Source organism: Ambystoma mexicanum, chromosome 8, assembly GCF_040938575.1.
Source record: "Ambystoma mexicanum isolate Mex_15411 chromosome 8, UKY_AmexF1_1, whole genome shotgun sequence".
Lineage (NCBI taxonomy): Eukaryota > Metazoa > Chordata > Amphibia > Caudata > Ambystomatidae > Ambystoma > Ambystoma mexicanum.
Window position 1 is genome coordinate 734,089,927 of NC_090929.1, and position 16,843 is coordinate 734,106,769.

A 16,843-nucleotide genomic window follows, 5' to 3' on the forward strand; every position below is an offset into this window, starting at 1 on the left:
AGATTTTGGCTAAACGATACAACGGAAGGAAATATCAAAAGAGCACACTGACCGACTGCCTTCTAGGCAGGCACCCGTGACAAACACCTTGCTTGGACTGTTACCAGAAAGGGGTCACCGCCGCCTATGCACGAAGGATCAAATGCATTATATGTAATCATAATCAACACACCATGCCATTGGCGAACGCCGCCCCCCGACTCCAGACACTTGACCCAAGAAGGAGTAGTAAGTCGGTGGGAAAGTATTACCAGTTTATATCAAGTTGATCTGGCGACATAGTTTTTAGCGCCAGTAGAGTTCGGTTGACAGATACTTCATGTTGGGGAGGAGTATGGGGAGGGGGGATGGGGAGTTGTTATATGTTAGGAATTTTGCGGGAAGTTACACCACTCTAATTTTCATCACAAAACCGCGAAACATATCATGCCCACGATTCCACCTGGCACGATCACTGTACTCTCACAGTCATATATATCACACACGCATCTGGCACAACAAATTGGATTCCTAGACAGAAATGGCCACACAATAACATAATGGCTTCACAGGGGAAGAGGCACATGTCCCAATGGTAGTTACTGAACGTCATAGATCCCTAAGGATCCTCACATGGAACGTAAATGGCATGGGCACAAGTATCAAGCGTCGGCTTATAATGCAATTCCTAAACAGGTGTTCCCCTGACATCGCTCTTCTTACGGAGACACACTTAGCGGATTCGACCTGCCGATTCTTCCGCAGGACTTACTATCGATTAGCTTATCACGCAGGGTACACGATGGGTTCCCTGGGTGTCTTGACCCTCCTACACAATCGGCTCCCCTTTGCACTGACGGCAGTGGAACTAGACCCCAGCAGCCGTTTCGTGCTACTCGGAGGCATACTGTGGGGGGAGGTGGTGGCTATTCTGGCGATATACTCCCCACTGGGGTTGGGGGATGCTCTCTTGAGGGATGTCACAGCATTGATGGCGCAACAACAGCCTGATCTATGGATCTTTGGGGGGGGGACTTTAATGATTTTATGTGTAATACACGGGACCGGACCCACATACGGAACCGAAACCCAAACAAACCCACACGGCGAGCGACCTTTGCATCAGCTCTAGGCCTAAGTGACCTATGGAGAGACCTCCACCCTACAGATCAGGGCTTTTCCTTTCACTCGGGAGCCCACGCGTCCCTGTCCAGGCTGGATTACTTTTTCCTTCTGACTCCCGAAGCATATAGGGTAAAAGCGGCAGAACTCCTTCCCCGCGGCATATCTGACCATTCTCCCCTGGAGATACTGCTCCAGACAGTCCCCTGCCTCCCAGGACTTGGCGGCTAAATAACTATAATTTAGGCCTTCCAGAATTTGTGGGACATATCACCGAAAAATCCAACTTATTCTTTGAAATTAACGCGGGTTCGGTAGAGGATCCATTGACATTATGGGAAGCCCATAAGGCGGTACTTAGAGGGGAAATAACGGCCTGGACGTGTAATAAAAGGAGGGAACACCATAGGAAAGTTATGGAGACCGAGGAAGCCGTAAAGGAATGGGAAAATAGATATGTCGCCAACCCCACCCCTGACGCTCACCGCTCCCTCGTGAAGGCCAGAGCAACCCTGCACAACACAGCACTAGATAACGCAAAGCAAGCGCATAGGGAGTCGAGGACCAGAATCTATGAACACGGCGACAAAGCCGGCAAACTATTGGCCTGGCTGGAACATCGGGAGGAAGGGCACAGACATGTCAGGCAAATCATAGAAGACCCCAGTGGACTGGCCCAAACAGACCTGGAAATAGCAGAGGCCTTCGCTAAATTCTATGCCGCAATCTACGCTGCCCCAACATCACTGGTAGATCCGTCCCTTCTGGACGAGATCGTGCTCCCGCACCTCTCGGAGCAGCAGACAACATATCTGGATGGGGAACTGGACGAGGCCGAAATCATGGAGGCCATGTCCCAGCTACAATCCGGGAAGACACCAGGCCCTAACGGCTTCCCGGCCGAGACCTGGAGGAATTTGGGCAGCAACCAGATGGCGGCTCCCTCCAGGATTTATTCCTGGCGGCCAAAGGACAGGGCACCCTTCCATTGGACCTGCGAATGGCCAACATTGTGGTTATTCCCAAACAAGGAAAACCCCCTGGCCGGTGCACATCATACAGGCCTATATCGCTTATTAACAGCGGAGCAAAGATTTTGGCCAAGGTACTGGCCAATAGACTTCAACAGGTCATATCCTCACTGGTTCATCCGGACCAGTGCGCCTTTATGCCGCAAAGTTCGACCAGAATGAACCTACGCAGGTTGCATCTACTCCTGGAAAAAGCCCCGAGCATCGACGTGCCACTTGCTCTTTTAGAAATTGATTTCGAGAAAGCGTTCGACTCAGTGGTGTGGGAAAGCCTGTGGGTGATGAGACGCATGGGCATTGGTGAGACCTTTCTCAGCTGGGTTCAACTGCTGTACGAGGCGCCAATGGCTGCGGTCAGGGTAAATGGCTGGACCTCTAGGACCTACCCACTGGGCAGAGGCACCCGACAGGGCTGTCCTCTATACCCCGTTCTATTCCCCCTAGCGATTGAACCGCTTGCCCAATGGCTCCGACAGGTTACTACATTGTTAGGCTTTTGCTGGCCAGACAGACGAGAGGACAGGGTATCCCTATATTCAGATGACCTGCTACTCTATCTCAGCTACCCAGACTATGCATGCCCAATCATAACCCAAATGTTGGCGACTTTTGGGAATTCAGTTGACTCAGAGTTAACTGGGGTAAATCGGTCCTGTTCCCAGTGAAGGGTGACGACCTGGCAGTCCCCTGGGGCATGCCATATCGGGTGGAGAGCGGAGGCTTCTGCTATCTGGGCATATGGGTCTCAGGGACTCTCTCGGAATACGTAGCGCAAAACCTGCACCCACTAATCGACCGCTTTGCCGGGGATGTACAGCACTGGATGCTCCTTCCTCTCTCACTCATGGGCAGATTGGCCCTCTTTAAAATGATGGCGCTTCCACTCTTCCTTTATGTACTGCAGAATGGCCCATTGGCCATACCAAACTAAGGAATTTAACAGAGTAGAGCGCGTAGTCAGGAAACTGATATGGAAGGGCGGGCAGCCTCGAATCGCGTTGACCACGTTGCAACGATCCATCTGGGAGGGGGGCATAGGACTCCCACACTTCAGGTCCTACTACTGGGCCTGTCAACTAAATGTAGTTAATGACCTCCTTCATGGAGACCCCGAACAACCACACATCAGAGCAGAGGAACCCATTATCCAAGGCACCCCACCACTGAAAACACCATACCAGACCCTAACTATGCCCCCCGCACAAACGATGTCTACCCATATCGCGATGATCTGGAGGCAGGCACACACCCACATAGGCTGGGGGAACAGGATCACTATGGCACGACCATTATGGCACAACTTTGGGTTGAAGGAGGTACGAAAGTTGGCTGCATGGACCCGGTGGGTGGAGGCTGGGATAACCACAATAGGAGACATTATTGCGGGTGGTTCCATCCTCCCATTCGAAACCCTGCAGCAGAGATTCGGAATATCTGCCACAGAACATTACCACTACCTGCAATTAACTCACGCCATTAATACACATGGGCAAGAGCTCGACGACATACCAGATTACACACCTCTGGAACGCAACTTACTACCACAACACATCCCTGCCAAGGTCACCGCTATTCTGTACAAGGCGATCAATGCGTTCGCCACTACGGATTTGGTCAGTCTAAAAAAAAAAATGGAAGGGAGATGTTGGGCCCATTGAACCAGAGGACTGGATCCAAATTACTGATGCACCCATGCCAAATCGCAATAGACTCCAGAATTAGACTGGTACAACTCAAGATACTCCACAGGGTGTACTACCCCCAAGGGGCCCTATTTGGCTGGGGGAGGGCAGAGGACGAAATGTCAGAGGGATGAGGGCACTTTCATCCACCTTCTCTGGAAATGCCCTAAAATCAAGTCCTTCTAGGTGCAATGTTGTCAACTGTTAACGAGAACCCTGGGGCGCACAATAATTCCACAACCTGCAATAATGTTACTGTGGGCCCCAGATGAGAATATTCCGGATAACTGGGAGGGTATTTTTCTGTCCAATGCAATGGGCCTGATTTAGCACAGAAATGGGGGGCCCCGGAAAGCCCATCAGTGGCCCAATGGTCAAATGAAATGGACATATGCAGCGAAAGAGCATAGAATCTATACAGCATGGGGATGCCCGGCAAAAGCCATCAAGATCTGGGGAAAGTGGGAAGATCAAGTGATATAGACCTCGCCGGTTAAATAGGAAAAGAGATGGACACAACCACTATACGGGACATGGTGAGAAATGCAGATCCCTAAAGTAAAGTGCAGAGCGGCAACACAGGAATGGAGTGATGAACCAACCTGGGCGTTGAGGGGAGGGAGGGAGGGTGGGGGGATTTGTTGGTGTACTGTATGTATGTTTAAAAACCAATAAAATGTGTTATAAAAAAAAAGTTACAAAAGGTAAAAGATCAAAAGGGAAACAGTTTTCCAGTACTGATAGTTTGAAGGACTGATCAGTTCCCCCATAATAAATCGGCAAGAAGCCAGGGGAGTGGAGCTGAAGGCTTTACTTCCCCCTCAAAACATTAGAACAGTTTAAAAAACAAAGCAACACGATTGGAGGTCCATAAAAGCTGTGGAGGGAAAGTTGCCAAAAGAGAAATCTGTCCTAACCACTTCCCATACTAAAATAACATGTTTTCTCCATCCTGGAGTGTATTTAAGTATGTTAATTGATTTTAAATGCTTTTTGGGTCTCTGACACCCACTAGGGTCCCATGAACCACAGGTATATTTTTAATGGGGTCTACTCTGCTTTTCATTCTCTGCATCTAGGTGCCATATGACTGTTCTATACTATAAGGATGATACTGAACATTCTTGGTGACCTCTAGCAGTTTTCTTAGTAAACCACGTATCTAGAAGTACTGCTTCAGGGTCTGGTACCGAGACGGGAGAAGGTGAATTGCTTCTTGGTGAAATTTCTATGCAAGTGCTGTTTCTTCTTTTCCTCCAACCTTGGTAACCTGTTTACAGGCCACAGTAACACTAGGAGAATGACTTGCATAAGGCCTGTATCCACTCCAGTGAGAGAAGTTGGTACTCAACTGTGAAGATTGTCATGTGAAAAACAGCTGCATAACTTGTAACCCTTTTCCCTTCTTTACTTATGTTGACTTCAAACATAGTAACAAAAGTAAACCAACCCTGCCTTTAATGTGTCCATCATACCTTTTGTCAAATATTCTAAGGCCTATGGCCTACCAATACTCCATTTTGGGTAGTACCCTAAAAGTATGTTGTACATGCTGCTTACTTGTACATAAATGTATGTAGGCTCCCCCTCCATTCGGGATAAACCCTGTTTTGAAGTTATGTGATGTGTTGGTGAAGGAATTACACACTATTTTGACTGTGCATGCCTATGTTGCTAATAAACCACTATTCTGTATCACTGATAGTGTGGACGTTCCTTGCTTCGTACTTGTGGTTCTTGACAGACCTAGATCCAACCTACTTCCCCTGCTGAGAGTAAAGCCTATACTGCCCGTGGCTACCAATTGGAGATTGTGTAGAACGCTCTGCAACCTTACGGGATTCTTCCTGCAGGGTCCACCAGAGTTCCTCTAGGACAAATCTCTTAACAGAATCCCACAAACTTACACCTCTGTACTGAAAAGGCTTCAATGAGAGGATTTTGTGCAATCCTGCACCTGCAATTGAGAAAGTTTGGATTTTCTTGGAGAGGTGACAAGATGAAGCTGGACGGGGGCATTTTAAGAGGTTGGAACAAAGAGTTAATTCAACTACAATAAGTCATATTCCAACAATTTGAGTTCCCAATCCTGTTTACTTTTTTTCCAGAAATTGTACATCTTGTTGAATAAACAGTTAATCTGACTCTGGTGCCCAGTCTGCCCAATTGATACTTTGTGTGGTATACAACAACTTTTGTTCGTTCTTAGTGGTTTGGTACATATCCTGGATACACTTTTGGAAATGTATGTTCAAGCAGCCTATGGTTTCTATTTATGTATACTAACCTTGATGTAGCATAGAGGCGCAGACAAATGTACATAAGCACATACATTTCGGAAAGGTACACTGGAACTTCTGCAACCTCAAGAGATTTGATTTCAAATTATGGCAGGAGACGTTTAGTAATCTGTGATCTATTGGCTCTGTTTGCCGCTAGATACCTAGAAGGACAATGATGCCATCATTCAATGTTCATTGTTTATGTGTGCAAATAAACATATTACTGTGATTTAATTTTAGGACCATTGGAACCGCACAGAACCAATTAAACCAATTTCCGAACCGGAACAAAAAGACAGTCTTGCTAAGCCAAACGATCAAGCAAATCGAAGTGGAAAAGATGAAAAAAATATAAGTTTATTTGATGACGAGGAAGACGACCTATTTGCTATCACTAGAGACAGGTAAACACATTTTTTCCCCTTTTCTACTTTTCTACAACAATATAATTTTGCAACATACCCTATCACATAAGTTGTCTATCGCCTCCCTTTAAGGACTTTTCATTCCAAAATATGTTATTTTTAAAATGTATCCGAAATTGACAGTGTTAGAGAGTCTTACTAAAGTCCACTTAGGTTAGGACTAGTGAAGGATCACTATTAGGTGTACATGGCTCCAATTCTTTGGTTTGGCCTGAACTACCTAAAAGGTTTGGTACGAATGGATGAGCAGCAAGGCTTAATCTAGGAGGAAGAAGGGCTCAGATTTATATACATATATATAGTTATTTATTATAAATACTAGAATCACAGGAAAGTAAACATATTGACATTTATACATTAAGACATTTAAGCATTACTCAAAGTAATAGACTTTAGATGATTTCAGTTAAGTAGTCAGAGTAGCATTCAAGTTTAGCAAATCAATTCTTGTAACTAACATTAAGTAACCCAACCCAGATACTGCTAAGTACTTTTAAGCAGCCTACACTTTAAAAAGTCCAACCCTAACTGGGTAAAACAGTCTCAGAGTCAGGGGAGGTACTGGGGAGCCAGACCCCTGAACCGCAAATAAAGGAAGGCGGACACTGTCAGTTGTCAAAATAGCTGGTGTCTTCTCTGTTGCAGGTAAGTAAAATGTTTAGTTAAAAGGTGGTTCAGGGAGGTCAGGTAGATCCTCTGAAAGATTCTAGACCAAAGGACCAGTTTCCTTAGGCCTGGTAGAACACAGGTGGGTTGTACACCTCAGTGTGTCTCAGAAAGCTCAGGAGGAGACAGATCCAACACAGCAAGCACACAGGTGAGTACTTAGGAGTGGGACTACCTTTTCATGAAGAAAGAAGATAATGGCCCTCATTACGGTTGTGGCGGTAGCCGTGCCGGTAAAACCGGCAGGTAGCCGCCAGACCCGTAATGAATTACCGACGCCTGACTTTCTGGTGCCACCGGGCTATTCCAGGTCCGGTGGCTGGGAAGTCAGGGGCCGGTCATTTTGTTAGTCCCCATTCCCATGGATTCCTATTGGACTCCATGGGAATGGGGACACGGGAGCACCAACACTGTTAACAACTGTGCCGGTGCTCTTGTGAGAACACTTTCTTATTATTATTATTTGTTATGCACAACCAAAAGGCCCAGTGTTAGGAAGAATGCTCTGTTAAGGCTAATTTCCCAGACCTAGTGAGTCCCCCAGCAGCTTTGCTGAATTTTTGGGGTTTATTTTTTTCTCTTTTCTCCTGCTAAGAGTGAGACTCTTTTTCTCCCACTCTTAGACATGATTTGAGAATGTTCTTTGACTGTAAATGTGTTTTATGGGCTATGGGGTCTTTTACTCCATAGGGCTTCATGTGTTTTTGGAATGTGTGTTACAGAGCACCCTCAGTGCAGTAACACTGGGGTGTTATAGTGACCCCCAAACATAGACTCCATACCCTGGGATTGACTACTGTCTCCCAGGGCATGTAAAGTCACCATTGGCTTTGCTACTCTCAAATTGTGAACAGAACCAGTACAAACCATCATATTGTGGAAGTACTGGTAGGGGTAATTTGATTGCCCCAGGGTCTGTTTTCCAAGGGGGCACTGTCCAGTCCCCCCTTGTCGAGTTTCTGGCTGGTGGCAGTGGATACCACGCGAAATATTAACCCAGAATATTTCCTATGGGATTTTCCCATTGATTTTAAATCACCACTTTTTGGTGCAATGTTAAAGATACCGCCGGGTTATTTATTTAATATTTATTCCCCGGTTGGGTCTTTTTGCCAGGACTCGATTTTAAAATGGCGTTTGTGTTCGCCTCTGAAACTGTAACCCAAGTCGAGCCCTTTGTTCCACTTTTTGGCGGGCTTCTCCACAGAAGCCCTCCAAATGGTGCCACTCTGGGGTCTACAGGATGTGTGGGAGGGGTATTAGGCACCCTGGACTGAGTTGCCTTGGCAACTCAAGTCACACTCTTGTGTGATTGGCCCAGTGGTGAGCCGCCCGGCTCACCACTTAGCATGTTTGAGTGACAGCTAGGCTGTTGAATGGTGGTTTGTCTGCATAAAAGCAGGGCTTTGGGGACTGGAACTTCAGAAGTCGCCACAGGACCTAAAGAATCCGAAGAGGGGGAAGCTGAGCCATCTACAACGACGACACCACCGGTGGAGCCCTGCTGTACGAACTCACCACATCCCCGATGACAGAGGAGATCTTCTTCCAGGAGAGTCTTCTTCCCTTTGAGCTGATGGAACCAACCAGTTCGCCTTTTTCGCCTTCCTGGAACGTCTCGTGGTCGAATAGCCCGTGCCAAGCACCCCAGCGGCCGGATAGCCACGCTTCACCACTACCGCAAATAAAAGGGTTGTACCTTTTAATCAGGAACTCTGCGGCTTGTTTCTTCCCTGGCAGTGCAACGACCTCCAGCTTTCTTCCTCGTTGAGATCATCTCTTCCCCTGGACAAAGCCACGACTTGCACCCGCTGCCAGGAAAAACTGCCACCGCTGGAGCTTTCTCACCATTTCAGGTACTGTGTCCCGCCTGGTCTCCCTTGCAACAGATTGTCCAAGGTGTCCCGTAAATCCTTGACTTTCTAACTGGGTTGACGTCAGACCTGCCAACTTTGCCTTTCTGACCTGATCCAACCTCTTTTTGACTTTTCTGCAAAGACTTTGAGTGCATTTCCACTGTGTGATCTTGGGCACATTCAGCTTTGCTCTCTCCAAGAGTGGGCCTGGCCTATGAACTTTTTGCTCTTCAGTAGACCCTACCTTTCTTGACTTGCTGTAGTTTCTTAAAAGTGTCGGTACTGTGTTATTTTCCTACTCTGCCTTTTCTCTCCCTTTTTAAAAGAATTATCTACGGTTACGCGCTCACCTCTGTTTTGCTAAATAAGTGGTGTCTTAACCTAGACTTGTCGAATAATTAATTAGGGAGGTGTATATACGTATAGTGACTGTGTTTGAACTTGCTTGATATATTCGTGCCAATGTATTTTCATAAGAGTGTTTTTAAATAAATAATTATATCCTTTTATACCAAAGCTCTGGTCAGTGTTTGCTTGTTCTACTGTATTTTTAGCCCTATTGTGTATACTCTATATACTGCCTAACTCTTCTTGAGAGAAGTCTGACTGCTCAGCCACAGCTACCAGGTAAATCTGGGTGGTGCAGACTGCTACCAATTGGGTTTACAGCTTACTCCTGTGGTCTTAAACTTTTTGCAGTGGTCCCCAAGGGAACTGCACAGGTTTCTGCCTAACACCCGGAGGCATACAGGCGCAGGTCCAGTCCCTAACACTACTCTCAAGAGAACAGTAGCCCTGACATCATATAAAGAGATGGGTCTTAAGTTTATTTTTAAAATCTTGATCGTCCTACAGTTTCTAACGGCCAGAGGTAAGGCATTCCATTTCAATCAATCGAATGGATTGTGTCCCCCAACGTATTCCTCATCTTTGATAATCACGTCCAGCTTCGGAAAAAAAATATTTCTTGGCAGAGGGCGTCTTATGTCGTGGCGTCGAGTCGATGTCCCTCGAAAGTCTCCGTCGAGTGTGACGTCATAGGGTGTATAAGTAGCACACGCGGTGCCAGTTGGAATCAGTTCATTTTTTTTCCACAAACCTGTTTGCCTCGGAGACCCTGCGTGCCTCGCTAGTATTTATTTACTACGCAGTACTTTTAAAAATAAACTTCGAAAATGTCCTCGTCATAAACCCTGACTACATCCCGCTCGGGTTTCAAGAAATTCAAAGAATGCGATTCGAAAATGTCAATCACGGATCTGCATCGCTCTTGCATGTGGTTTCTGGAGAAAGGCCCCGACACGGATTACTGCTCGTAATGTCATGCAATGACAGGAAAAGCCCTGCGAGAAAGGAAGGGGAAGTTGCAGGTAGGTCGTAAATCTAAAATTGATCGTTCCACGACCGTCGAGTCTGGAGATCGTTCTCCTTGACGCGAGAGCGACAAAAAGAGATCGACATCCCGTAGTGGCTCCCGCCACTCGTCGTCCTCGACGAAACGATCGAAGAGACGGCACCATCGGTCGCCATCCTCTTCATCGTCGAACGAATCCACCAGAAAGTTTAAGTGCCCCAACAAACATTCTTCATCTGCATAGTGGGAGGCATTCCATGTAAAAATGCTGGAAATATTCGAAAAAGGCAAGCCTCTGTCTGCGCCTTCTTCGGAAGCCGGCCGAGAGCGGTCCCGTTCCGACACTCGTGCACCCTTGAGTCTGATTGGTCAAAGAAAAACCCATCGACAACATTCGAGATCTCCGATGAAGAAAAGTCACCCGAGTCTTGACGAGTGCTCGAGGTTCTCCATGCCGTCGAAGGCTCCACACACTTCGAAGAAGAAATCTTTGAAGAAGGTCGTCGAATCCTCAGCGCCATTACCATCGACGCCTTTCTCGACGTCGACACCGAAACCATCAGCGCCGAAGATTCCTGTGGTTTCAGCACAGCCAGGGCACCATGTTCATCCTAATATTGCCTCCCGATTAAGGAGCATCGCCGCCAGGCCAGTTCACTGGCCCCCCATGCGTTGATGCCACTGGTTTGGATTTGGTTGTTTGGTTATGGGGTTATCATCCGTCTGTTTGGGGGAGGGATGTGGGAGGGGGTGGGGGGGAATTGGGTTCTATATTAAAAAAGGCTTGGTATCAGCAGAGGAGCTAGAGTGCAGGGCACTATGGAGACAATGGCATTGGAGATCTGACGGTGCTGTGCACCGTTCATGGGGGGCACTGTTCATTCTACCCATATTTCCTGATGACTACCCCTGGTCTCTTGAGTGAGGACGCCTTGACATTCATGAGCTGGAATGTGCGGGGTCTGGGAAACCATAAGAAAATGAGGCTACTACAGCTCAAGGCCGAACGCCATGGGGTTAAAATCCTTTTTCTCCAAGAAACACATGCCTGCACTGAGTACTGCGAAACGTTTACTAAAACATGGGGCCCTCAAAGGTATTATTCTAACTACTCTACCCATAGCTGTGGGGTTATGACCCTAATCCACAGGAGCCTTAAGTTTAACCCCATAGCCACACTGATTGACCCCCAGGGCAGATATGTGTTACTCCATGGTATCCTGCAAAACAAAGAGGTGGTCCTGTTAAACATTTACGGTCCCAACATTGATGATCCCGAATTCTATTTACACCTCACGGCTCTCCTCGATAGCTTCCCGCTATTACCGATCCTCTGGGGAGGTGATTTTAACACCATATTCGATGTAGACCTCAACAGATCCGGCTCCAGACCCCGTCAACTCAACAAAGCTGCTTACACTACACTCTCGTCTCTCCCCCGCCTGGCCCACGTGGATGCATGGAGGCTTCTCTATCCTGACTCCCACTCTTACTCCTTCTACTCCTCGGTACACGACTCCTATTCCCGAATCAATAGATGGCTAGTGTCCGATATACTTATAAGGAATATATCTTGCCTAACGATCCTACCCAGAACTCTCTCTGACCATTCACCGGTGACTATCACCCTGGGTTGGGGCCCAGATTGTGGCGAACCAGACACTGGAGAATGAAATCATGCTCCCTCCTCGACCTGGTTTTCAGCTCCTAGATGGAGTCGGCGATCGAGGAGTTCTTCGAGATCAACACTAACATGGTCTCCTCTCAGGCCATCCACTGGGAGTCCTTCAAAGCCTATATCAGAGGTTTTTGCCCTCTTCAAGGAAAACAGCATCCTTAAAACTATGTGAAGGGAAATTGCCGAAAGCGAGGCTACACTGTCCGCACTAGAGGCCCAATGCACGTTTCACCAAACCCCTGAAACCCTTGCGTTAATCGGTGCAGAATGCACACCTTCCGCTCTCTAGCGGACCGTGAACTGAGGTTTTTGGACAACCCGGGCCTCGCAAGGAAATACCCTCGAGGGTGAGCGCCCAAGCCGCCTCCTGGCTAGACTCCTCTGCCGAGAGTTTGGCGCCCACCCATCCCCGGAATAGAGAGACCTGATGGTACTCTAGCCACTTCATCCCAAGATATTAATTCGGAATTCCTCTCCTTATACGAATCCCTTTATGCCCAATCGGACAGCGCCACGACATCGAAAATCAACGCCTACCTAGATAATCTCCCCCTCTCAATCCTCTCCCCCGAGACCTCCGGCTCCCTTGAGAATCCGTTTACCCCGTAGGAGTTCTCGGAAGCCATAGATTCACTCTCTTCAGGCAAGTCCCCAGGATCAGACGGAATCCCCGTCGAATTTTACAAGCACTTCAAGTCACTCCTCCCTCATTTGATGGCCCTTTGGGAAGAGTCAGTGCAGGTAGGTCAGTTCCCCCCCCTCGCTCCGCGAAGCCATAATTAACGTCTTGCTGAAACCTGGTAAACCCCCCACTCAATGTGGCTCCTACTGTCCACTTTCACTTATCAATTGCGACGTCAAGATCTATGCCAAATTACTGGCCTTACGCCTTGCACCCTACATGCCACACATTCACCCTGATCAGGCGGGATTTATTCCGGGACGCTCCACCTCCTTAAACCTGAGGCGCCTCTTCCACATCATAAGCAGGGTGAGCCCAAACGTTCACGCGGTAGCTGCGACACTTGACATGCAAAAGGCTTTCGACTCTGTCTCGTGGAAGTATCTTTGGCGTGTGCTGGACAAATGTAAATTCGGCCCGCCTTCCTCTCTTGGGTCAGGTTGCTCTACTCCAACCCCGTAGCCAGAGTTCGCACATAAGACCGGTGCTCACCCCTCTTTCAAATAGCCAGGGGCATGAGACAGGGATGTCCCTTTTCTCCCCTAATCTTCGCTGTGGCAATGGAGCCGTTTGCGGACACGCTTCGCCAACATCATGCTCACAGGGGCTTGCGTACCTCTGGCTCCTCGGATATAGTTTCCTTATATGCAGATGACACCCTTCTCTTCATCCGTTCCCCTGATATTAATCTGGCCCCGATTTTGGAGGATGTTGTCCTCTTTGGTCGAATCTCTGGTCTTAAAGTGAATTGTTCTAAATCTGCCCTGTTCCCGCTCACTGCCAGCACATCCCCCCCTCTAGACACCCTGGGATTCACATGGGCCCAATCTATCTTTACCTACCTAGGTATTGTAGTGTCACATCAGACTGAACGGGTCTTTGAAGAGAATTACCAAAAATACCTCGCCAATCTTGCAGTAATGGCACAGGGCTGGAGCAAGCTCCCGCTCTCACTGGCGGGCAGGATAGGGATACTGAAGATGGTAGTACTACCCCAGCTACTGTACATATTTGCCAATATTCCACAGTGGCCGGTTAGCGGGTTCTTCCAGGCGTTGACACGTACCCTTAACACCTTCCTTTGGCACTCGGGATCGGTCCGGCTTAAACTTAGCACCTAGCTGCCCCGATGGAGGCTCGCGGCTTCGGGGCTCCTGATTTCAAGTACTGGCTGGTGGCACATCTCCAAAATACTGCACATTGGTTTAACACATCAGACGCCCCACCCAATGTCAGACTCGAAAAGTTATCAGCAAGCGACCGTGACATCCGCTACCTGGTGATTACACCCATGCCGATAACACTAGACTCACTCATGTCAATGGCCTTATCTAAAACGTGGCAACTGTTGGGCATCACCCATCCCTTCCATGGTAATTTACCACTCTGGAAATTCCTTCCAGAGGTCCCACAAGTGCCTCCCTCTACTGTCCGGCGGTGGGCAGAGGCGGGATATGAACTGCTCCGCGACATTTTTTAACAGGTTAGTTTCATAGAGTGGCCTGACCTTCCCCTGGCTCTGAGGTGGAGGCCTTCTGTTTGGCTTCAATACTCATCTGTCTGGAAAATCCTTAAACTCAAGTACCCAACTTTCCCGGCGTTGCCACCTGAGTCTGCAATTATGGAACTGACCTCGCTCTCCCCCTTGAGGGGCAAAATCTCCAGACTTTATGCTTTGGTGCAGACCAGATCACCACCTGCACTTTCCAAGTTAAAACATTCTTGGGCGGTCAACCTCGGACTGGAAATGACCAACGAACGGTGGGCCCATATGTGCGCACGCATCCATGGGGTCTCCTTCAACTCCTGCTTTAAACTGATCCAATTCAAGTTACTCCACAGGTATCATTACACCCCGACCAGACTGCACCGTATCTCGAATGACCTCTCTCCGAAGTGCCCCAGGTGCGGCTGCGACAACGCAGGCTATATTCACATGATCTGGTCCTGCCCCCGCCTCACTCAATTCTGGGATGCAATATGCTCTACTATTTCAGCTATCCTCGAACACCCTATCACCCCATCCCCAATGAGGTGTCTTTTTCACGACTTCCCAGAGCTCCACCGGGACTCCAGGAAACTGGCTGGCCTCTGTATGCTACTTGCAGTGTGCATTATCCTACTCTGCTGGCTTCCGGCCTACCACACCTACTCATGCACAGTGGCTCAGGGCGGTCACATGGGCTTCGGACACTGAGGAATCCTGGGCGATACAACAGCCTACCCACTCCAGACCCAGAGATATCTGGTTGAGGTTTCGCTCATTCATATCTCCTGATGATACTGATTCGGACCTTGCACCCCCAGCCCTCTCCTCTCGCCACTCCCCTTGTACCTCCTGAACTGCCTCCCCCTTAGCCCTGCACCCATTTTTGTATGTATACCCCATGTGTAAATTAATCTGTGTACTCGGTCTATATATCTGTATTGCCTGATTTTGCTTTGATTGTACATGCCCTGTGTGTTACTCACCTTTACCTGTGCTGCCAAGCTGAATAAATAAAAGTAAAAAAAAAAAAGACTGACAAGGGTGCTAAACTAAAGCCTTCTCTAAGACATGCTACACCTTTGGTGGTTCCTGAGAAAATGTTTACCCCTTTGCCTAGAAAGGAGTACTTTAAATCCCTTTCTTCGATTTTTGAAGAGGAAGAAAGGTCTGAGGAAGAGGGGGGTCCGTATTGAGTATCTAGGCTGGGCTGGACCACCAGTTCAATTTATCCAAGAAGACCTTACTGATATTCTGGACCAAGGTCCACCTACAGACCTAATCTTACCATTTCACGTGGCCTTACAGAATGGGGTGGCCAAAAATTGGGAGTCCCCGGATTCTATCCCTGCAGTGGAGAAATCCCTAACAAAAAAATGCCTCTGTTCCAGTAGCGACCCCGGCTATCTGTCCAAGCACCCTACTCCCGAGAGTCTGGTGGTCCAGGCAGCCACAGCTACATCAAATAAGGCAGCGTACCCTGCCATCCCTCCAGATAGGGACCACAAGCATGTGGATGGATGGGCGTGCAAGGTATTTTCAGCTGAGTTTGGCCTTGAAGTTGGCCAACTCCCCATGTGCCTTAACCAAGTTTTCATACACTCTGTGAGAGTGCATATCCATGGTGGCAGAGCACATTCCCGAAGAGGAGGGACAGGAGAGTTTTCTAGCTATCGTTAAGGATGGCAAAGAAGCCATGCGAGAATCTCTTCAATCTGCATTGGACTCTGCAGACATTGTCAGCAGGTCCATGGCTACAAGCACTGTTATGCACAGATTTGCGTGGTTGCGGAAGTCAGGTTTTGCACAAGATGTGCAGGCCTGTCTAATAAACTTGACATTTGACGAGTCTCACCTTTTTGGCAACAAAGCTGACGAGAGCCTTGAGAGGTTGCAGACCTCAAAGGCGGTTGCCAAATCTTTAGGGGCCCCTGTTAGGCAAGCTCAGCCTTTTCGTTCTTTAGGACAACCATGGAAGGGCGATCCTATGATTACTACTCCTCATTTTGAAAGGCGAGAGTAATGGCCAGTGAAAGAGGCCAAAGAAGGAAACCCTTGTGGTGGACGAGGAAAAAGTGCAAAGACAGCTCCAGCTCCAGCTTCCTTGCCATCGGCAGCTGCAGCAACCGCTCCAAAATCGCTTTGAGAGCTTGTGCCGTGAATCACTGGTGGGGGGGCAGACTGTCTCAGCATCTCGAAGAATGGTGAGCCATTACTTCAGATGCTTGGGCTCTGGAGACAATAGCCCATGGTTACTGACTTCCATTTATAACACGGCCTCGCAACAATCTACCGGTGAAACACTCTTTGAGGATTCCAGATCCGCTTTATGTGCAGGTTATATTAACCCTGTTAGAGAAAGTTGCTATAGAACGAGTGCCTGTAGCGCAGAGGAACAAGGGTTGATATTCCCCATATGTTTTGATTCCCATAAAAGGATGGGGGTCTGAGACCCATCTTGGACTTAAGATACTTAAACAAGTTCCCCAGGAAGGACAAGTTCAAGATGGTCACACTTTCTCAGATCCTTCAGGCCCTCCAGTTACAAGATTGGTTGGTGTCATTGGACCTTCAGGATGCTTATTTTCATGTGCCCATCC

The 16,843-nt window shown here is 48.1% G+C and overlaps 1 protein-coding gene across 5 annotated transcripts in view; it reads left to right on the forward strand.

The window, feature by feature from the left end:
* The window catches only part of WASHC2C (WASH complex subunit 2C), a 2,476,852-nt gene that overhangs the window by 1,718,184 nt on the left and 741,825 nt on the right, over nt 1–16,843 (forward strand). For all 5 annotated transcript variants that reach the window (XM_069610545.1, XM_069610544.1, XM_069610547.1 and 2 more), the window contains one exon: nt 6,337–6,500. In XM_069610545.1, the coding sequence (XP_069466646.1) occupies nt 6,337–6,500 (164 nt within the window). The remainder of the gene's footprint in view (nt 1–6,336; nt 6,501–16,843) is intronic.